At 40.3% G+C, this 22,322-nt stretch overlaps 3 protein-coding genes and 1 long non-coding RNA gene across 5 annotated transcripts in view; 3 read left to right on the top strand and 1 right to left on the bottom strand.

Moving 5' to 3' along the window:
* Nucleotides 1–1,734: 1,734 nt before the first annotated feature.
* On the top strand, nucleotides 1,735–12,418 carry sgpl1 (sphingosine-1-phosphate lyase 1). 2 transcript variants are annotated; one of them, XM_046401986.1, is made up of 14 exons: nucleotides 1,735–1,955; nucleotides 4,981–5,146; nucleotides 5,717–5,784; nucleotides 6,109–6,256; nucleotides 6,344–6,423; nucleotides 6,674–6,802; nucleotides 6,907–6,995; nucleotides 7,600–7,708; nucleotides 7,796–7,894; nucleotides 7,984–8,130; nucleotides 8,391–8,629; nucleotides 8,738–8,884; nucleotides 8,981–9,101; nucleotides 10,245–12,418. In XM_046401986.1, the coding sequence occupies exons 1-14, from the start codon at nucleotides 1,944–1,946 to the stop codon at nucleotides 10,386–10,388; spliced, it is 1,698 nt and encodes a 565-aa protein (XP_046257942.1). In that variant the 5' UTR covers nucleotides 1,735–1,943; the 3' UTR covers nucleotides 10,389–12,418. The 2 variants fall into 2 exon arrangements, with proteins under 2 accessions (XP_046257942.1, XP_046257943.1); XM_046401987.1 differs by lacking the exon at nucleotides 1,735–1,955 and adding an exon at nucleotides 1,994–4,140.
* An 822-nt stretch (nucleotides 12,419–13,240) lies between these two features.
* Nucleotides 13,241–16,093, bottom strand: pcbd1 (pterin-4 alpha-carbinolamine dehydratase/dimerization cofactor of hepatocyte nuclear factor 1 alpha). The gene is made up of 4 exons (XM_046401988.1): nucleotides 15,937–16,093; nucleotides 15,035–15,166; nucleotides 14,843–14,923; nucleotides 13,241–13,582 (listed from the first exon to the last, which is right to left on the bottom strand). Exons 1-4 carry the CDS (start codon nucleotides 15,937–15,939, stop codon nucleotides 13,490–13,492), a joined length of 309 nt encoding a protein of 102 aa, XP_046257944.1. The 5' UTR covers nucleotides 15,940–16,093; the 3' UTR covers nucleotides 13,241–13,489.
* The window catches only part of si:dkey-192p21.6 (uncharacterized protein LOC565246 homolog), a 25,308-nt gene continuing 18,923 nt past the window's right edge, over nucleotides 15,938–22,322 (top strand). The window contains exons 1-3 of the mRNA XM_046402548.1: nucleotides 15,938–16,061; nucleotides 18,229–18,388; nucleotides 19,336–19,483. Coding sequence (XP_046258504.1) covers nucleotides 15,938–16,061; nucleotides 18,229–18,388; nucleotides 19,336–19,483 — 432 coding nt within the window. The remainder of the gene's footprint in view (nucleotides 16,062–18,228; nucleotides 18,389–19,335; nucleotides 19,484–22,322) is intronic.
* Nucleotides 19,190–22,322, top strand: part of LOC124066514 — a 4,193-nt gene continuing 1,060 nt past the window's right edge. Inside the window, exons 1-3 of the long non-coding RNA XR_006844620.1 lie at nucleotides 19,190–19,454; nucleotides 21,351–21,420; nucleotides 21,544–21,610. This is a non-coding gene — a long non-coding RNA (uncharacterized LOC124066514). The remainder of the gene's footprint in view (nucleotides 19,455–21,350; nucleotides 21,421–21,543; nucleotides 21,611–22,322) is intronic.

Here is a 22,322-nt window from a genome sequence, read left to right as displayed (position 1 = left end):
CAGATCTTTTGATATCTGAAACCCGATCTGCACAATATACATGGTACACAGTAATACCTTATTTGATTATTATTATTATTATTTGCCCTCTTCATTGCCTCAGAGTAAAGCCACATTAATTTAACAAACATATATTATGTTATTATTGTTATTATTATATATTATATTTAACTGTCTCCGAAGGATATTTTGTCAGGTTAATTTATTGCCATTTCCCCCCTCCCAGCTCCAGATGAACATTAATAGTAAAATCGACAGGAGGACTAATTGCTCGAATTAAAAAGTAAGCCCACCCTGAAATATGACAGAACAATTATCATTGCTTCCCAACTAACTGTAATAGACAGAATAGATCTCTAGATAAAATTTATAAAATATTTAATTTTGGCCATTTTTGCTGAGATGAAAACGCCCTGAGCAATTTCATCACTGTGGACCCTAGCCAGCACTACAAACATGCCTGTATAGGAGATAAAATCAATATGGCACACAGCCACATTGTGCACGACAGACTGAGCTCACTGACACAGTTTTAATTTCACAAACGATAGTCCATCCATATCACACTGGAAATGAACATTAAATAGCTAAATATTTCCCTTGTTGTTCTTTTTATAGTAATAAACCATTACTGTCACTTTACCACTCCAACTGCAACATTATTATGAAGTGAAAAAACACTCTTCTTCAGCGGAAAGGAATCTGTCTCAGCAAGAACTTTTGTTATCTTCATCATGTGTCTTTTTCACATTGTTGCTGTTGTTGGGGGGATGTAATTGCAGTGGCAGGGTTCGCCTACTCCGGGGCGCTGTTGTCACTCCTGAAAGGAAAACAACATTTCACGTCACAAAAGCAACGCTAAATGGTGCCTTCATGTTATGTCGAAAATATGGAAACTAATAGACTAAAGATAAACAACCCCACACAATAGTAAACATGAGCAGCATTATTGTCCCCATTTCTAAGCTACAGAATATTACAAATACATGGCACTTGATTGATGAAAAAACAATATATTTCACACCAGCATTTCCTTGTCACAAAAGAGCAATTCAGAGTTTATACACATTTATATTGTTGTTCCAGAATTGTTAACTTTAACTGCATTTTTTGCTAATAAATAAGATATAAGAAGAATTATAGACAGATTTTTTTGTTTTGTTTTTATTTTATTTTATTTTTTTCTTTCTTTCTTTTCTTTTTCTAGTAGGACTCAGATTTATTTTGTGGCTTGTGAAATCTGTCCTGGGCTGGCCCATTAAAAAGAAAAAAAGGAAATAAAATTGTAAACACAAAGATGGAAATAAGTCTTTTTTTTCTTAGCCTACGAAAAAAACACAAAAACAAATATATACTAAAATACAACATACAATACAAATATTTATGAAATGTAACTAAAGGAAATGTTATGAATACATAAACTTAAGACAATTAAATGATTTATTGAAATATACATTATATCCAGAAGAATGACCTGGACTCGTCTCAATAATTCTAAAATTCTGGCTTGTATTTGTATGTATTGTATATATATTGTATATATATTTGTGTTTTTATTGAATGCACTGACATGTCTGGGACTTGGAGTTTACGAGGAGCCTTTCAACGCAGCATCGGTTCTTTGCTAACTCATCCAGTAGCGGATGTCAAAATGTGCGACGCAGCCGCCTGCTTAAATAAAAGATCCTCAAAAGAAACAGCGGCACACAGATTCGCCGGGGGCTCATGAATTAGACCTAGCCACAGCATTGTCAGATCTAGAGAGCTTAGGCCGCACGCAGCTAAGTCACACTGCCCGCTACTTCCTGAATCAGTTAGCTTACTGCTGTGTTTGATAGTAGCATGTAGATGAGAGCTGAAGACTCCGAGCAGGCTGCTGGAGGTGACTTTCCTGAGTCGTAGACAAGAAAAGTGGACTTGCAGTGAGACTTTGCCTCGACAATATGGATTACTGGGTAGGTATCTTTCACTTTAGCCATTTTTTTAACCTTCTACACAGTGCGATACACAGGGCGATGGCAGTCTTGTTAAAACACGCTTGAAGACTTGTTTATCAATAGTGAAGTGAGCTAATGACCGGACTTGTCTTGTTCTCAGGGATGCTGTAAGTCCGCAGACACTGGGTTTGACAGTGACTCTTGTTATCAAAGCCTTACGTGACAGATGAATGACTGGCTGTAAAGAAACACTGAACCTACATTGGTACTTTGGCCCCTGAAATCGTACACTTCACATGAGATGAGCCACAGCGTGTTTCCAGGCACCGATAATAAGACAATAAAAGAAAGTAAACAGCTGTGCTCCCTTTGAATGGCTTCATTTACGCTTCTATTGGGTCAACATCTAATTTCCTTAATTCTGTGCCGAATAGTAAGGTTTGCAGCCCCTTCCTATTGTGTAGCACCCACTGTTTAAAATTAGAGATCCTGCTTCACATAAACCTACAGGAAGTTCAAACAAAGCATTAGTCTTAGTACTGCCACCAGAGAGCTGTTGAGGTTTGTGGGATTTTCCTTAAAGGAGCAGAATCATGTTTTGTTGATATTAGACACTGGACAGAAGACTCAGCACTAGAGGGCGACAGGTCTGACACATATACAGTATGTGCTGTGCAAAATCGACCCAGAAACCTAGAAAAGTGGAAGATCCTCAAAAAGCTTCATTTTGATCAGAGGTCAGTTCATTCGATGTGATGATAACCCCGAACAGCAGAAGAAAACATTACAGACACCACGGCTGTAATTATTGCTCCACGAATGATTAGTGGATCTCATCTTGACTACAAGCCGTAGTGATGACAAGCGTGCTCACAGTCTGTTTTCCCTTGATGTATCTCAGAGCGGCCACCTCACAGCCAGTACATTTCCATGAGAACATGACCTCCCCTCTGAGACAACAAAAGCTCCCCTTACCGAATTGTCAAATGTTACATGAGGGGGAGCAAAGAAATGGGCGTCCACAGCTCAACAATAAGTCGGACAATGCCGGTACAAGAGTCTTTGTGTGAACTCAGTATAACTTTTCCTGAGGCAAAGATAGCACTGAATGGCTTGGAAATGTGTGGGTGGACCTGAAAGCGAAATTTAGACAGAAAGAGGCCTGTATCTTAAGTTGTAGTCTGCCCTTTTGTACTCATGATTAAATGGTGTTAATCATCCCGCCATGAGAAGTCAAATCAAGCCTCCCAGTCAACAGATGTTAATGCCTTATTTTCCACTGCTTCCCACTCGGCTCTGTGCAGCTGGTCTTGTTAAACCTGTATGAGAACACATCATCCAGACAGGCAGGTATGGCAGCTGTAGTGTGGGAAGGGACTCCTGCAGCTCACTGACAGCCCTCCACTAACTCTCCATTCACTGCAAACACTTGATATTCTCACCGTGAAACTCTTTTGTTTCTGAATTTTCACTGTTAGCATGCAATGTTTTGAATGATGAGTCTGAAATAATACCTCACATCTTTCTTGGTTGAGACAAAGACTGAAAGCTTTCCCATATAGAGAAGACAGTGTTTCAATAGCATGAGGGAACATTTACCTCATTATATTATTATGGGTTGTTGATTTCAGGCAACACAGACTGGGATTACTTCAGACAGATACTGTCTTTTGAACTTTAAGCTTTTCTGGCTGAGGTGGAGAAACAAGCCTTCTCGCTATCAGACTGCCTGCTATTGTGTCATAAAAACACCACTGAGAGATAATTGAAAGATAATTTTGTTGCACTTATGAAATGGCATTCACAGCCTTGGACACTGCTGTGATTTATTCTCAGTTAGATGTTCCCTGGCTGTGAGGATTGCAACATTCAAATTAAGAACAAATATTTCCCAATTTATTGGTGATCTGGCTTCAATCGAAATGAGCGTAATTTATAGTTCTGTCTGATTTAAAGTGAACTTCCTCTCTTGTCTGATTGTTAACCACGTTTGATTGCAAAAGATCCCATCGTCTGGCTGGACGTGGTTTAGGCAGTTGATGGGAGGAGTCGGGTCATAGTTATCCGCTGAGCTCAGAGCGTCGTCTCACTCTCACCTGGAGAACCAAGACACGACTGTCTTTTCAACACTGGCAGAAAAAACTGCTGACAGAATTAGTGTGGGGGGAAATTGAGCTCTGTAGGTCTGAAAATGTCTTCTGATGTAAGTACCAAAATTTACATTTTGTAATATGGAGCTCTATATAAATAAAACCAAACACTGACCAGCATTAATATCCATGTTAACTGTCATAGCAAGATTTTCAACATTTTGGATATCTTTAACTTCAACGTGTTGTGGGGGAGGGGGGTTATTTGAAAATGAGTTACTTTAAGGGGAACTAGTTATAAAGTTAGTATTTCTTTAAAATGACTTGTTGCAGTATTTTTCTTTCCATGTGTCAGCAGTCACTGCTTGGAAATTCAAAGCAAATCTTTCTCTGGTTTTGAGCAAGTTAGTCTAGTCTAGTTCACTGTTCATCAAGCAGCCCTGGACTGCAGCATGGCATTTACGTTAGATCCTATGCAGACTGACTGAACAAATAATATGTTGCACATCAAGATTTAGGCAGAGATAACATGTTGGATTGTTACTGTCAGTTAATGTGCATTTATCTGTACATAGATTTCTAAGAACATGTGATATGCATGTACATAAATCATACATCTTGGCCCAAGAATCTTCCATTAAAAAATGAACTGAAGTTCAATTTTGAAATTAGTCAAGATGCTGTCAAATGATGACTAGCTTTCTAAAAGACAGTGTTTGTAATATTCACTTCCCCATATTAATTTAGTCACAAGAAAAAATATATACATTACATATATAACAATAAATGATGTCTGCTGTAAAGTCTGACAAAAGCACACTAAATCCTACATATTGCTCAGATCATAACATATTCAGTGGCATCAAAATGATGTTTTACACTATGTAAGTCTTTTGTTAAGTCCAACCAACCTTAACATAATATTGTAATACGTGCATGTGTCTTGTGTCCAGAGTGCCTTGGAGGTGTATAAGGAGATGGTCCTGCTGTACCTGGAGGAGGGCCGGCGGCAGGTCAACTCTCGCTGTGCAGAGCTGGAGCCATGGCAGATCATCGGAGCCACGGTCATCACTACACTGGGAGCTATCTGGATCAAAGGCTTCCTCTTCCAGCAAGAAAGTAATCTCTCCCACCTGACACATGAAATGAGCTGAAAACTGTAGAGGCCATGCTCACAAAGCTTTCTGAGTCAGTCCCTCTTTTTGGCTAGGTAAACAGTATGTGAGTTTGGTTGCCATACTGTAATTTGCAATCATACTGTTAACGGCAGGTTTTACTTCTACTGCTAATCTACTGTGGTCTGAGCAAAGAAAGTGAATTGCTTTTTGATGAAAACCTTCTAGCTAAAGTTTTTCGAGTTCTCTGCACAAGTGTGCTCCTTTTTCTAGTATGTTTGACTAAGAAATACCTTCAATCAACAAGACTTTCTAGATCTGCTATCAATCAATCAGTGGTTGAATTCCTCAACAACAAGGTCAGCTCCACCCGTCTAACTCCTGGCTTTTTGGAGGACACAAGCAGGAAAACTGAAGTGCAGAATTAAAAGCTTTGTGACTATGGCTCCAATACTCATAGGCCACGTCTTGTCTGGACGCGTGATTATGGGTTATAGTCAGCTGTTTAATGTTTGCGGTTGAATGTGTGCCAGTCTTTCACCACAGCTGCTGCCTTGTCTTTTTTGGCTAATAGGTCTCACATCCCGAATCAAGAAGCAGTGCTTTCGACTCATCAGAAAAATACCCTTTGTTGGGGGAGCAGTAAGTATCAGCAGTGAATCTGTTCCTTCTTTTCTCAGCAGCTGTGCACAGTCTCTGTTTTCTGAGGTTCTTATGAGTCACTCATGGATGACTGAGTACGACATGCAGGGGGGGAAGGAGGAGGAGGAGGTCAGACCTTTGGCACACTTAACATTATGCACTGGTGATAACATTCGGTTACTTCTGGTCATTATGCCACCAACAGTGCTCACTTTATCAAACATGTATGTAAGATGTTACTAGTGCTGTGACTTGTACTCGAGTTCAGTCTGAAACACATTTCTTTCACACTTCCTTTCACTGTTTGTCCTCTCTTTGTGACAGATTCAGAGTCAGCTCAACAAGGCTTTAGATGACATGTCTGCCAGTCTGTGTACTCTGAAGGATGGGATGAGCTACACCAAACAGCTGCCTGCTAAAGGTCTCTCTCAGAGCCAAGTCCTGGACAAAATCAGAGAGTACGAGACTCTCAGTAAGTCATCATTCGTTCCTGAGCTTCGTGCTTCTTTTTTTGATATCTGATATCAGTGATATCTAAAGTGAAGGTGTGTTGTTGCAGATGAGGTGCAGTGGGAGAAAGGATGTGTTTCTGGTGCAGTGTACTGGGGCGATGAGTCACTGACCAATCTCCTGGTGAAGGTTTGTATCTTTGTTTACACCTCTGGACTTTGACGTTCCAAGCACCAGCAGTCAAGGCTGAACTTGGACGTTAGCTACAGTAAACGGGACTCTGTTCTTTTTTGTTTCTTTTTTGTATTGTTTTGACCAACAACTCCTGTTCATTCCTTTAAAATAGACTCCTTTTGTTTCCATTCGTTCAGTTTCCATCTCATAGGGAATATGGAGAGGTTATGCAAATCTTTACCTTGTTTTCCCCTTTTGTTTCAAGGTATATGGAGAGTTTGCATGGAGCAACCCACTTCATCCAGACATCTTTCCTGGCGTGAGAAAGATGGAGGCAGAGGTTGTGAGAATGGCTTGCACACTTTTCCATGGTGGACCTAACTCCTGTGGAACAGTAAGTTATCATAAATGTATGCTCACACATTTTATAAGCCAAAGATGGAAGGATCCAAATCACCGACTGCTTTACTTTGAACAACCTTCTTCCTTTTTGTCCAGGTTACCTCAGGAGGAACTGAGAGCATACTGATGGCCTGCAAGGCTTACAGGGACATGGCCTATGAACGTGGTGTCAAATACCCTGAAATGTAAGAGGCGCTTTGGTAGATATGGTGGATGAGTAATTTAAATTTTCTTGTTCTGAGTACTTTTGTCAGCTCTTGTTCAAGTTTGCTATTTCCTCCAACTTCCTTCCTTTATTTTAAATTGCACATTTACGGGGCTGATGTCACTAACGTACCACAAAAGCCAAAATAAATGACAAGAATATAAAGATTTAAATAACACTAAGAGTACAATAGAGAGGTACTGGCTGGGAACACTCAGGGGCACTCTGATTTTTTTCCATTGCATGATTAAAGATTAAATTTGTGAACTCGCCCAAAAACTTCAGGATATTAATCCCATGGATTTGAGGAGTTACATTTTGCCAACTTCTTCCAGAAATCAAATAATTAAATAAAATCTCCTTTGAAGTGATAAAAGCACATTTTCTCTCACTAATGTCTGTCTACGGTCTGTATGTTTTCATTTCAAATTATTAGATAGTACAACCTGTGCTTATCAAGTCAACATGATGTACTAAGCAGCACTACTTTGAATAACACGATATGGCAGCACAGTGCTTTATTATGGTCAAAAGTATTCCACAGAAGTTGCAACATTATTTTTGCCTTTTTCTTCTTCGTACAGTCTTGCACCTGTGAGCGTCCACGCAGCCTTTGACAAAGCAGCTCATTACTTTGGGATGAAGCTTGTTCACATTCCCCTGGACAAGAAAACTATGAAAGTAGATGTGAAGGTGAGAACACTGTATGCCAACGGTAGGTGCTAACTGACTGTTATTCTTTGACATCATTTGTTCCTACATCATTTCTTCTTTTTCAAGGCTATGAAGAGAGCCATCAGCAAGAACACGGCCATGCTCGTGTGCTCAGCACCTCAGTTTCCTCATGGAATCGTGGATCCCGTTGAGGAAGTGGCAAAGGTTAGCGGTGAAACATCCTTCCTCTGAGCAGGTTCTGAAATGAAAACGGAGAAGTCACATCTCCGACACTTTTCCTCTGTCTGTTCCAGCTGGCTGTACGCTACAACCTCCCGCTGCATGTGGATGCCTGTCTGGGAGGATTTCTCATAGTCTTCATGGCCAAGGCAGGTTATCCAATTGCCCCGTTTGACTTCAGGTTAAAAGGTGTTACCAGCATCTCTGCAGACACCCACAAGGTAAGGAGTGGTTGTTTATTCCATTCAAATCTTTTAAGCTTACTTATGTAGTCTTTTCTTGATGTATTCTTCTCTTAACTAAAAACACAAGGTTTAGAAGACAAAGTTATGACATTTAATAAAGCAGACATTGTACTGTGTGTACAGTAATATTCGTGGAATTAAAAGAACAGTGATTAATCTTAACTGGCTCCAGGCCATACTTTTATAGTACCTTAATACTGTATTGTGTGTGTGCGCTGTACTACATTCCTCTCCAGTATGGTTACGCCCCCAAAGGTTCCTCAGTGGTGCTCTACAGTGATAAAAAGTACCGTCACTACCAGTACTTCGTAGCTCCAGACTGGCAGGGAGGGATCTATGCCTCGCCCTCCATTGCAGGCTCCAGGCCAGGAGGAATCATTGCCGCCTGCTGGGCGACCATGATGCACATGGGAGAGAATGGATACATAAACGCCACAAAGAAGATCATCAGCACAGCACGCAAAATCAAAACGGAGTAAGACACTCAACGCTTACTGACACAAAAGTCATGAAAAACAACACCAGAGCTCTTGATTTTTTATGTCAGTTATTAAACCACCTTTTTTTTTTTCCTTACTGACAGAATCCGCAAGATAAAAGGTGTGTTTGTGTTTGGCGATCCAGAGGTGTCAGTGGTGGCAATAGGCTCAGATGTTTTCGATATTTTCCGTCTGTCTAATGCTCTGACATCAAAGGGCTGGAATCTGAACACGCTGCAGTACCCATCCAGGTATATGTCAAAAATAATAACAATAATTTAGAAGAAAAAGTAAGATTATGATAAATAGGCAGGTGTGTAATAAGTGTGTGATCTCCTCTTTCCCAGCATCCACATTTGTTGCACAGTTCTGCACACACAGCCGGGTGTCGCTGATCATTTTATCCGAGATGTCAAAGAGCAGGTTGCCATCATCATGAAGAACCCCAAAGAGAAAACCACAGGAAAGGTGAGCTAGTTCTGCCTACACAGGTATTAGAGCCACTGCGAACTTTAAGTATGCAAGTCTGAAGGACTCTGAGGCCTCTCAGGTTACCATGTCATTCTACAAATTCCTTCTTTGTGTCCATAAATTCAAACCACAAGGAGCTTAACTTGTGAAACACCCCACAAGTTCTGCAAAGAGAAGTTCACACTTAGCAGTGTTTAAAAAGGCATTAAAAAGACTCTTTGCTTCTATCATTAAGGTCAAATTTTAATTTTATCTATGGAAGTGTGAGACAGTGCAATTAACATTTCTAATGAGGCATGACAAACCACATGAAGTATGGCAATATACCAGTCTGTATTGTTTACCATCCTGTCAGCACACGTGGCATTTTGTTTTCCAGTTGCATAAGACATTGACACAAACTGCATGTGCTGTTTAGTGTGTCAGTTTTAAAGAGTGGAAACTCCACAAACTGCATTGTGCCAGTCAGGTTGGTTTAGAGCACACCCTTCGATGACTCACCTCCTTCATTTGAATAACAAAGGCCATATGTGAAGCAAAATCCTGCATTAAAACAAGTCCCACAATTACAGTAAGACACACTTACATGTTTAGGCTTGGCCTTCCATATGCACAGTATGGAGAGTTAGAGGTTAGAGGTTAGAGTAGAGACATGAGGCAGACATAATGGGTGTGGTGAAAGAGATGTGTGCTTGCTGGTGTAACTACAGGAACTTAGTTATTGTAGTTGTGCTGCTGATATTTCCTGTTGCTCATCACTGTCAGCAGCTTGATCTGCAACACAGACTGTGACTCAGCTTATAGAGGCAGTTAAAGTACTTTAAAAATCTTGGCACCCAGTTGCCACAATTTAATAGATTGCAGACTTTCTCTGAGTCATAACCATGAACATGACACACAAATTTTTAGACTTAGGGTGATTAAAAGATTTGCTGGGAGATGTAGGAGAACATTCATGTAAAGTACAAATAGTCAGGGGACATTGATGAACCAAGTGCAGTGTAAATCAGCAAATGTTTCCTGAAATGCTCTGAACATCACAGACTGGTTATGATCTATCGGTGTGAAAGGCTACAATTGTGTGCATTTCTTTTATTACTGTGTACTTGTGAACTCACTTGTGACTTCCCTCTGCTTCAGGGAGCGATCTACGGCATGGCCCAGTCCATTCCAGACAGATCTTTGGTAACAGAGATCTCCCGAGGCTTCCTGGACTGTCTCTACAGCACTGAGGTGCCCAAGTCAAGCAACAGCCACATGAACGGTAACGGCAAGGCCCACTGAAGGAGGACTGGGCCCTCCTGGTCCAACCCCACCTCACACAGGGAAACACGCTCAACTCCTTGCAGAGCTCTGAGTTAACCGCTCAACGATTGCCTTATCTTGCATAGCTATACCATTGGAAAACATCTGCAAAGATCTTAGAAGCACAAGCCATCGGCATTTTAATCAGCCCAGAGGAAAATCACTTGTGACACTGCGCTTACATGGCACAGAGAAGAAATGACTGTATGTGTGTGTGTCTTATACTGTTTGTTTTAAAAGTTCATTTCAATTTTAGCTTTTGTTAAATGCATATGTCTGTAATAATCTCTGACTGCAAAGCAAAAACACTTTTGTTTTTTACAAAACCGGAACATTTCAGCTTGCTGCCATCACTGCTTCACTATCTGTGATGATTTAACAAAAAACACAGACCACTAAAAGCTAGTTAGAAGTGCTGTGCTGCCCTCTAGCATGACACGTAACGTACTGTTGTAGCCTGGCTCTACATGCACAGGCCTGTCAAAGGTGTTATGATATCATTATCTGGTATTAGTTCTCTGAAAAACAGCATTTTTCATGTAAAAGCACTGCAATGCCCTGACAAGAACATATCAGGCTAATCTGTAAATCACTTGAAACTGCAATTATGATTTATGGTAGAAGTTTGAAAGCATGAATGTGCGTGTCCTGGTTTGTTAGCACTTGCTATGATGAAATTCATTTTGTTTTAAGTCACAATTCGTGGTCCATCTACAGTTTGGATTTGTAGGGAGGGGGAGAATAAGTTGGATAGTGGGATCTTTTATTGTCATTTATATTCAATGAAACTGTCTTTAGATTAAAAATGAGGGAAGCTGTAACCAGGGCATAAATATTTTGAAAGCAGCTAGTGGAATCCAAAGCTTTTCAGCCACTTTGCTCATTTTGTTCAGTGTTTTTCAGAATTGGAAAGGGGCTTTTTCACAGTAGCCTGTCTTGTAAGGTGAGACAATGAAATGTTGACATCTTTCAGCAGACTGAAGGCTGTTTTCCACCCTGGTCTACTGTATATTATCAAGAAGTACACACTTAATATTCCCTCTGTAGGCTGCAAAGAGTCACCTGTGTACCACTTTGTTTTAATCATTTGTCTCCTAATTCAATCTACCTCAGTTTCTAATCAATGCAAATCCATTGAAACGCATTCTAACAGCGCAGTCATTTCTAACATAATTAACTTCACATTGTTGGGGTATTTGACTGTACTGTAAGTGTTCTCAGACATGCCGATACTGAAAAAAAAAAACAAATTCACTGTGATGGAGGTTTTTGATCCACAGATTTGATAGATTTGTCATGGGAGAAACTCCTTTCCTGCCCTGTCTGAATGTGGATGTGTTGGTATATCCATTCTGCAGGGTATGTACACATTTACTAACAGGTTGACAACTTGATGATGCATACCGTAAAAGGACCTTGTGTTGTTTCTTTGCTCTCATGTGCTTTCCTAATATTGCTTGTTGAAATTATGTGTTTCTATGAAATTATTTCCATGTTTGTGCAATATCTAACTTTTCCTTTTATGAAGTGAAACGAAGGGGAATGCTGTACTAATGTTTTAGAGACAAGTCTTTAGAAGAATAGTATTGAATGATAGTATATCAGCCTTGTTAGTGTAATTTAACCATTTGCGTGACCACTGGGTGTGCATTCATCACTTAATTTGTGACTTGTTTTTATGTACTGAGCAGTTTCAAAGAGATTAGACATGAATGTATTTAGGTTCTGACATGAGCTGGGATTTCTTTCCCCCCACATCTTTCAGTCAGTTTGTGGTTAAAAGATAAAAGGACACAACGCTTCCACTAACAATTGAAGGTCATACCATCATCATGTGACCAGTCATCATTCATACTTTGCCCAGGGACAGGGCGTGGAAACCCGTGCCCATGCAAAAAATAGACTTTTCAGACAATGTCTCATCCTGTTTACTTTGGAGAAAAATCAGCAAAAATTGTGACGATTGAATGGTCAAGAAATCTCTCTTTTGAATAAAAACCTTTAATGCTTATTTACCTCTTTGAGCATTAACTGACTTAACTCAGCATTAACAGATTCTTCAGAGGGCTGCAGAGAAAATCTCAATGGTGTCCTGGTTTGTTGGTGCTGTTGTAGGTTGGTGACATTACGTAGCAATAATGAGTGTTCGCCTCTGTGCCTTCAGAGGTTTGAACTCATGACGTCATAGCAGGTTTTCTCTCTAAAATCCTCAGGGAATTGGGTCCATAACAGTGACGACATTAAGGTCCACTGGCCTTTCAGAGATACACAGTGGACAAAGTAACACAAACACCTATAATTCAACCAAATTCATCCTTACATCAGTCTTTAAATGGTTATTTTAGTACTGGATTGCATTACATCATATATTGTCAGGTCTTTTTGACTTTCACTGTCATTATGAGGTTCTGAATGTGTGAGTTGTACAAGAGGGTTGTTAAGCCTCTGTACATGTCAGAGTGCATCCTTGTTTAGCAAATTTATTTTAAGGTGGGAAACTACTTTCTTCTAGTAGATGATCCATAGCAAATGCAGTTAAACCACTCAGAGCAGTTAACAGTTGTTTTTAGCTGACTACAGCAGATGTCTTCAGTGTTCTGTTTTCAATAAAATGCATTCGGTCTGATGACGAATCATTTTCTGGTCATTTCTCAGTCACTGCAAGAACAGTTTGAGTGACAAAATAACATTTACTTAACAGTAAAGTACAAAACATTTGGCACATAAGATGGAGAAGTTGTGACAGAAGGACAAATGCGCCTTTGTGAATGTTAACTCTAATGACAAACTGAAATGTTGCTGAGACATGACTTGTAAACATGATTTCACCATTTTTCTTTTGGCCAGTAATCCCATTTATTCACCAAGTGCAAACCAACAACAACAACAACATACTTTTATGAACACAGTAGACCCTTTGCAGTTTAACATGTACAGCGATGCTATTCACAACATATGGGAAGTAACTGACTCCTATTCTTTGGATTTGCAGGTCACATCCTCAGCGGAATGAATCAGTGAAAGGCTGTGATATCCACCCCTTCAAGTTAACTGTTGAAATGACTGATAATGTGTGCTGCTCACATCAGTGATGCCTGGTCAATGAAGGTGGCCAAAGTGATGTCTCGCTGGGACAGGCCTCCACAGTCATGTGTGCTGAGAGTGATCTGGACCTGGAGCGAAGAAGACAACTGTGCTATGACACTCATATGATTAGAAGAGGCTCATCTTCCTAAAGTAAACGTGAGTGCATTTGGTTTAGTTTAAAGATGGCGCTTCACTTTCTCACTGACCTTCCTAATGACTGAAAAGACAGATGAGATAAAAGCAAAATTTCTATCCGTACTCCTACATGCAACAAACAAAAAAAGAGTTGAAGTGAGTTGGTGTGTCAGCTGAGGTGAAAACCTTAAAGTGTCATTTGATGTCAAAGTAAGATCTGGAGGTAGCTTAGGTGTGAACTCAGCAAGCATTTCAAATGTCAGGTCCAACATGAAAGTCTATTGAAAAGTCAGTTTTAAAAGTGAGGAATTTAACGTAAATGATTAAAACAGTGAGCTCTAATGTTAACATTTTAAAATATAAACTGACATTTCTGAAAAAAAATGTAGAACGCATAAAGTTGAGATTTAAAATATAGTTTATGTGGGGGTAATAATTTATATTATTATTATATTTAAAAAAAATTACCCAGGGTTTCCTATACATTAAAAAAAAATCTGAAATATTTTAAACTTTCATCAACTGATATTTTAGTCACTTATTGGCAACATATTGGTAACAGTTTGTTGCCACCAACAAACTGATATTTTATTAGCCCTGACATTTCATTAGCTCAGCTGATCGTGAACATGTTAGCAGACTGTTGCGGGGCAAACAAAGACCAGCATTAGCATTCATTAGGAATCGTGTTCCTGTCCACCTGGTGAATGAAAGTGCAATACTCACTCTCTTTTAGCTCTGTTTTACTCCCCACCAACTCCTTAAAAGGGACTCATCCGTCTCTTCAACTGCTAAATTCATCAGCTAGATGCTAAGTTTATCAGCAGATTGGTGCTAACAGGCTGAGGACTCGGAGCTTTTATCAGTTCCATGCTGTGTGTGGAAGCAATGGTGATCAGAGCAGTGAAAGTAAACCAAAACAGTAAAGCTGCAGGTCACCAAATAAGCAGCAGAAAGTTGTGTTCAGTCAGCCAACTTCACTTATTAGGATAGTGCTCTGGCAAGGGACCATTTAGTGCGTTTCATGAATTTGCCTTAATTAAAAGACTAATAAATTTGAAGTTTCAGGACATGTTCACAACATTGGGCTTTTCCCCATGAAGGAAAGCCAGTCAGGACCAAGTCCAGCTATGAGCACTGACTCGGCAAAAAATGCAAGCATCCTAAGTGCTGTGATCTCTTTTGCATGAGTTATAATTAATGTTTCCTACCTTATTATAGACATTGAACCACTCAGGGTGATGGTCCATCTTCTCTGCTTGTAAAGCCACTCTGGACATGAAACCAAAAGCCTGAAATGAAACAACGTCATATCCTCAAATCACGCAGTCATGTGCATACATAACATACAGTAGCTGTTTGTTACGTGAGTTAAATGCAATAAACTATGATCAATTGGGCACCTGATTGAAGTCTTTAAAAATAAACTCTTTGTAAATGGCGTCCCGCCCCACAACCTCCACCCACTGAGCATTGCGTAGAAGGGGGAGTAGGTGGGTCCTCTCCTCCTCAGTCAGACTCTGAATTTTACCAGCCTGGTGGGACAGAGCAGAGGTTAACATTACAGCAGATCAGAGAGGGGCAGTTTCACAAACACACACTGTGATTGGTTGCATAGGATCCCATCTGGAAACAATGAGAGGCTGCATTCCTGTTTCCCAAAAACAGCTTGTTCAAAGGTTTGTGGTGGGGTGGGGTGGGGTGGGGTGAAGGGGGACTCTCACTTGGGTCATAATCTGGACACATGACACAGGATCACATGGATTTAAAAGTTAGTCATGCTCATTTTGTTCAGCCCTCATGACCCTGAATATATAAAATCTAAACTGGACTGTCAACATTTCACAACATTCCCCAAATAAATATATGATTTTATTATTTATTGCACAACCAAGAGGGGGTTTTGTCCCCAGATGAGCTGTCATGTCTATAAACCAATAGCACTAACAAATGGCAGAACCACAGCCTGAAACAGAGCAATGACATCAACAGGTATCATAGCAACGCTCTAATCTGCTCTATCAGTGGAGCGAACAGGCAGCACTCAGACAATACCCACTGGGTTAAACCTCATCTATTTATCTCACACACAGCAGCTTGACACACACACAAAGCTTATGTCATTCTTGCATAAATCACACATGAGGCTCTGTATGCAAAGTTTCTATCTGAACACCTTACAGTAAAACATTATACAGTGGAGTGTTAGAGTATGACAGAGACTGAACAGGCAACAGGTGTGTGAGGCAGCTGGCAGCACTGTGCGGCACACTGGACACACACCCCAGAGAGGTTGTGTACTCACCATGTTTGCAGAGTGTTTTCATGCACAGAGGAGGTTTAGCTCCAGCTCCCTGTTGCACAGAGGCAAATCCACTGTGGCAGCAGCCAGCGAGAGCAACTGGAATGAATCCATCCGACACATGAGCCGTAGGTCCTGCTTAGCTGCCCCCACACAAGCCTGAGCAGAAATCCTCCTTGCTGATAGGCTGCTCAGACATCTGTCAGCATGGGTTTAATCATCAACTGGCATCTGTTGCACAAGGCATGTGTGAGGCCAGCTATTGTAGCAGGAATCAACACAGAGGCCATGCAGCAGTGTTTGCTGTTTGATGAAAGGATACTGTACCTTTAACCACACTCTTTCATAATCTGTTTTACATTGTACATGCACACGTATTAAACATGAACTTAAACTCCAGAATAATTGTCCCCCGTTAATGATGTCTCTGTTCGAAAGGACAGTGGATTTTAAAGCTAGCTGTGCTCCTCAGCTGGCCGAGGTTCATATCAAAGGTTAATGAGCTGCCCCTGTGAGATGGCCCCGGTGAACTCATCTGTCACAGCGAGCGCTCAGGGAAATGAACTGCTTAATGAAATGAGGAGAGGGAGAGGATGTGACAAGTGATCAGCATTTAACAGTTGGCTGGATGGGGAAATGAGAATGGTGCTTCAGTGTTTTGGTTAGAAAAGAGGGCATGCTGAGAACAAAACCATTAGATTGGTTGTATAAATGGTGCTGACTTCTGCATTGCACACACTCATTTAAGCTTGTGAAGTGTGTGTGTGTGTATGTTTTATCATTCATTCTCACAAAATTGTAGACAAATTTTTCATCCAAAAGCAAAAACATATGCTTCACAAACCAGTTAAAGGGACCCACCACGAATGCTTGCTGCCCTTTGACCACTTTTTATATTGGTGTGAGTGTTATAAAGATGAGCAGGGGAAGTGACTGTTAAGAGTCAAGTGTCAGCATGGAGCCCAGGAGACCGCTACAAGCAAGTCTAACTTTGTTAATCCTTGTAAGCAGCAGCTTTGGAGGATACATAAAATCGAGTGAGTCTTGTGGGATTCATTAGTGGGAAGTGTGGATCAGTCTGGTGTGAAGTCAAAAATGTTCCTTCAGTGACGTTTTGACACGTTGTTCTATCAAAGCTTAGCTTCTTGTGACAGTCAATGTTTGGTGTCCATAATTGAGTTTAAAATTCATTCATAACAAATGAACATGTCAGTAGAACGAGAACCTATCAATCAATAGTATTGAGTCAGTGTCATGATTATGATAGAGATCGTAAACAGCCTTCTAGATGGCTTGTGCTTATGATGTGCAGAAAGCTTTGTGTACCAGCTGTAAATTAGTGCTGCTTTACGTCCATGCAGCGCTGAAACTCGACCAGGCTTTGTTAACGTTTCATAACCAGCTGACAGAAGAGGTTCAGGTCTTCTACACGTCAGATTACTGCTACAAGGTAATGAATATATACAGTCTGTGGGTCTGTCTCTTCCTTTCTTCTGTTTGTCAAGGTTTCTCTGCTTGTTGAACAAGCCAGCAAAGTCAAAAAGATGTAAATGTGGTGTAGATTTTTTTTAATGGTTAAAATCTGATTTATCCTCACTTTTAGTCTCTATATGAGTCAGTCTTCAAAAACTCTGGATTCAACTTTTTCTATAATACAACTCTGTCAAACATTTTCAGTTTTTTAATTTAGTCTTTCTGATAAAAACTCTGAAGTCAAGATGTCACCTGCTGTAATTTTCAGGTTTAATTTTCAGATTTTAGATTTTATGAAGTTCCCTTCAGAGCCACAGATATTATCCAACTTTATTTTCAATGGTTGTCTAGTACTCTTTATGACAGTAAACTGACTTTCATGTGTAAAATCAGTGCACCCTTTAATGGATTTTTAGCATGTAAGAGAGAGGCAACAAGTACGTTGAGGGCTGATTTTATCTCTTTTCGTGTTTGTATGTCATTGTGAAATGTGCCTGCTTTTCTCTGTCACGTGTTTTATTTATCTGGTCATTCTTTCAAATGAGTTACTATCTAAGTTATAGTCTTATTGAGCACAGGTTTTGACAGTTCCACTGAATGGTCATTTTTCCTTTTTAGGTTGTTTGAATTGAATGTCATATAAAAAAAATTCTAATTTTGCATATGAGAAATGTAAACTATCATGTTTATTGCCTATTTGCACCTGTGACATAGGCACATTTTTTTCAAGTTCTTATTTTCCTCTAGGTTAGCACGTATAACTGGTGTATAACCTCTAAGTCCACATACCTTTGATTCATCATGACCACATGGTATATTAAGTACATAAAGTCAGTGTGTCGCCTGTATTTACTCCTCAGTGTGTGTACCAACATTTGGCCACTGTGAAACCCAGTAACGACAATGCATCTGTGGTGATCAGCACTAAATTCACCCTGACTGTGCGAGTGGAGTCACAGACCAACAATGTGACTCTTTGCAGGTAATAAGTTAAACACTGTACCAAAGCATCAGTAATATGGAATCAACTGTCAACTTCGCAGATGTAAAAATGCTGATTTGTTTCCTGTTTACTCATGTCAACGCTGCCCATGGGAGTGGATTGCTCTTGTTTCCAGATATAATGTAATCATTGTATCAGCAGTCTGCGACATTATTTACAGGGTTGGGGGAGTTATCTTGACCTGCTTTCTCGACCTGAATGATGCCCTCCCTTAAACTACTTCGCCAGGTATCGATCAGGAGCCTTTTTGGGGTTAATAAGACCTGACATTTCAATATTGATGAAAAGGGCTCATTAAAGCGTCAGATCTGCATGTCCTGTGAAAACCTCATTGAGGATGCTAACTGGAGAAGACACTTGCCATATTTATAAACAATCAGGACTGACAAGACACCAGGGCAGAGTTTTTCTTTTGGGGATCACCTGTAAACATGGTACCAGAGATTAGGTTTTTAACATGACAAGCCAAGGTGCTTTTTTCTTGCCCTCTCAGAGGTCTGGTCTTGTGCTTCCTATAGATCAATGCTGAGGTCTCTAACTAGACTGTGCAGCTATTGATTTCCTTTTCCCCTTTGAAAAAACACTCCGAGTGATAGCTAGTATGTCATCCCAACAGTGGATCAATATGAGTGTGTAATGCATGTTTTGGGGAGCTGAAACTGGAGATGAGCAGAGGACAGAGGGATGCACTTTAGGTTTGCAGACACTAGGTGGTGCTCCTGAGCTTCACAGGTATCATAAAACCACCAGAAGGAGACCCTTTTTTACAGCCAGGTCAAGAGGAAGAGAGCAGCAGTGAAAAGAAAAAGCAATTTGTTGTGTGCTTTTAAGGAAATATAATTTCAGAGGGGATTGATGAAAATAGCATGCAGTTTTATGTGCATTTACTGTAAGAGTGTTTTGATATTTTGCTGTTTTGCATGCAGGTGGAGTCAGACATATGGAGAAGGAGGTCATTTCTCTGTTTGGATCCAGGTGTCAGAGGCTACCAGTGATGCCACCTGCATTCACACTGTTGATAAAAGAGCAAACAAGGCATACCTGCGTAAGTGCACAACACTGATGCAGAACACAGTGCGATGAAGTTCAATGGTGGAGAGTGAATATGACTGCTTTTGTGATCAACCGGGCTCAGGCCAAACCTTTGATCTACTCTCTACTTAATTGAGTCAGCAAGGAGGAGAATCACTCGTCTTGTCCACATCCACTGAGCAGCACTTCTCATCCATCTCTTGAGACATGATGTGTATTGATTAGATAAGACACGCTTTCTTGAAAAGGGATAAAAGAAAACCTTTTCTGTTTGTTTTGAAGGCCTGGCTCCATGCATGGAGGATTGTGGGTAATACATTAGGGAGTGTGGAAGGATTAGGGCGTAATGGGATTTTGAAAGCGTCACTCTCCATAATGTACACTCTACTTAACAATATTGCAGATTATGTTGTAGATCAGACTTTTAAGGCCAAGTAGCCATTATCCGAGCAGATATATGGTCAGTGTGACTGCACCCCTCACAGTATGATGAGCTTCCATTAGCTCCACAGACCGGTGATTATACAAACTCCCCATAGGACTTGCTCAGCTTAAGTAATGGACTGGTCAGCAGCTGAAGACAGGTTAGAGTTGCCCTGTTAGGGAATTTCAAAGTTTACTTCAGTGTCTCCGATTGATTGGCTGTGGTGGGGCTTCATGAGGTCATCTGTTGGGTGCGGTATTCTTCAAGGATGTGTTTCTGTGCAGCTGCTATCAGATCCATCCTTTAATCATGTTAGTACTGTATTCTGCATTGTACCACAAACCACAAGTCACCTGCTGAGGCCTTAATTCGTACAAACAAATCCACAGTATCGACTGCTATTAAGTGTTCTTTCAACTTTGGCAAACATGTCGATGAGCTGAACTTTATGTGGTTGTTTTGAAATGCATCCATTTATTCTGACAATAACTAATAGGGCAAGTGTGGCTGTTGCAGAGTTCTAGTGTTGTTTCACTCATGTGCTGAGAGCTTTATGGTGTTTGAGTTGCTGTGACTTTTCCAAGGTGATCAAGTGCCCACTCTTTGCTCGGAGTGGATGTCATAGTGTGGATTCTGCTGAGGTTTTGTTTATTTGTTTTTCCACAAAAGACAGACACTGCCTTCTAATTGCTGGTGCTTTGACGCAAGGAGACCACCATGATCTCTCCTGAGCCTATGCATCTTTTTATAATCAGTAGCACAGCTATAAATTGTCTCTCTAATTTTTCAGTGCTGCTGCATGAACAGTAATGTAGCGCACTTACATAAAAAACGCTTACAAAATTAAGGTAGACATCAGATTAAGGGGTATTTAGTATCATTTATGTTGCACTTATGTCTCCATTAACATTTCTATCTGCATTATGCGGTGACACAGATACAGGAACTTAAGCTTTTTGTTTGTTTTGTTCCTTGAACCATGAATACATGAATTTCTATGATCTAGGTAGATATCATTATTGTTTAGCCTATAAAAGGCAGTCATCCCCTCTCATACTATAAACCTCATTATGACCCCACTCCTGTCTGTGATGGCCTCCAGCCCTTTCCTTCTGACTTTGTTTTCTCATCCTTGTCTCAGTGTAGCCTTACATTTTCCTTTTCAGTTGCCTGCAGGGTTAGATTACTCAGCGTGAGTGAGATGGATCAACCCAGAGTTTTCCATTAGATTCTTGTTTGTCACTTGAGGGATCTCCTTTGACACTGGTTGAGCATCAGAGAGCCACAAGGGAGTCCAGAGGCGAGTAAAGCAGACAGTTTTGACTGGTAATCAGGCCTTTTGGCCCCAATCGGATCCTATTCTGATAGTGATGTACAGTATACAGTAAAGCTCCTGACATTGACTTAAAGATGGAAAGAATGTGATGTATGGTGGCACAGTCTGATTACACAACGTCCATTTGTAAACCTTTTCTTATTTTCCAGCTCTTCTGGTGGCAGCTCTCTTACTTGCCATAATCACTGTCTTATTCATTTTGGCACCCTTCATCTCCAGGTACCCCCTTTTTTTGTTTTGTTTGTTTGTATTTTTTTGGATCATTCACAATGAAAATACCATCTCGCACTGCTTTCTCTTTCATCAGAACCAGGCATCTCAAACTTATTGTTCCATTTACAGGAGGTGCTGTACATCAGAATTTATTAAGACCATTTGCTGCCAAGGCCCACAGTGCTCAGTGGATAATGTAAGTAAAATGCTACAACTAATGAATGCATCAGATTAATATCTTAAAAGAATTCAGTAAGACAACATGATTTGAATAATTAAATTTAGATCAATCCTAAACAAATCAAATGATTTCCATGGAATGACTGCTCAACTGGTATTCTCATTGAGATACTAAAGATCTCAAGACCTTCAAGATGCTGCAATAAAACCGCAATTCCATTCATCAAAATGTGCTGATGAGAAAAATGTGTGGAAACACTACATTTGTTTGGTGGCTTTGTTGCTGAAAGTTCCTGTTCCAGGAAATTAAATCATTCAGAAGAGCACAATGGGAAGTAACTGTACCGCTTTTATTTTCCCCACTACAGTACGTGATTGACTTTATGCTTTCTTTTTTTTAGAAGCAAAAGTCAGCATTGCCTTGATCCAACAGTTACATTGCATTATTTTCATTGGCCATCTACACAGCCAGACATGCATACCAAAATTGCTCTGAGACTCCAGTCATCAAGCCATTTGGGAGACACTAATGGAATGATTGATACAAATGTTAGCAGAGCCAATTGTACAGCAGACTTACATGGAAGAGAGAGAGCGTTGTATCCGTCCAATCATCGCTCTTGATAGCAAGAGCTGTTGTGTGTTTGTTGGTGAGCATGAATGGCTCTTCTTATTCTTCCAAGCAAGATGTCTCTGTCCGCCATATGCTGTCTGCATGGCATGCAGAT

Source organism: Scatophagus argus, chromosome 10 (assembly GCF_020382885.2).
Source record: "Scatophagus argus isolate fScaArg1 chromosome 10, fScaArg1.pri, whole genome shotgun sequence".
In the NCBI taxonomy this organism is placed as follows: Eukaryota; Metazoa; Chordata; class Actinopteri; family Scatophagidae; genus Scatophagus; species Scatophagus argus.
The sequence above is the reverse complement of the archived record's forward strand: the minus strand, read 5'-3'. Positions and strand labels throughout refer to the sequence as shown.

Bases quoted from the DNA above. Each gene is read 5' to 3' on its own strand.
- sgpl1 (XM_046401986.1), top strand. The intron at 6,424-6,673 runs GTTTGTATCTTT...TTTTGTTTCAAG, and splicing joins TGACCAATCTCCTGGTGAAG to GTATATGGAGAGTTTGCATG. The intron at 7,709-7,795 runs GTGAGAACACTG...TTCTTTTTCAAG, and splicing joins CTATGAAAGTAGATGTGAAG to GCTATGAAGAGAGCCATCAG.
- pcbd1 (XM_046401988.1), bottom strand. The intron at 14,924-15,034 runs GTGCCCAATTGA...GTTTCATTTCAG, and splicing joins TTTTTAAAGACTTCAATCAG to GCTTTTGGTTTCATGTCCAG. The intron at 13,583-14,842 runs GTAGGAAACATT...TCTTCGCTCCAG, and splicing joins GGTTCAATGTCTATAATAAG to GTCCAGATCACTCTCAGCAC.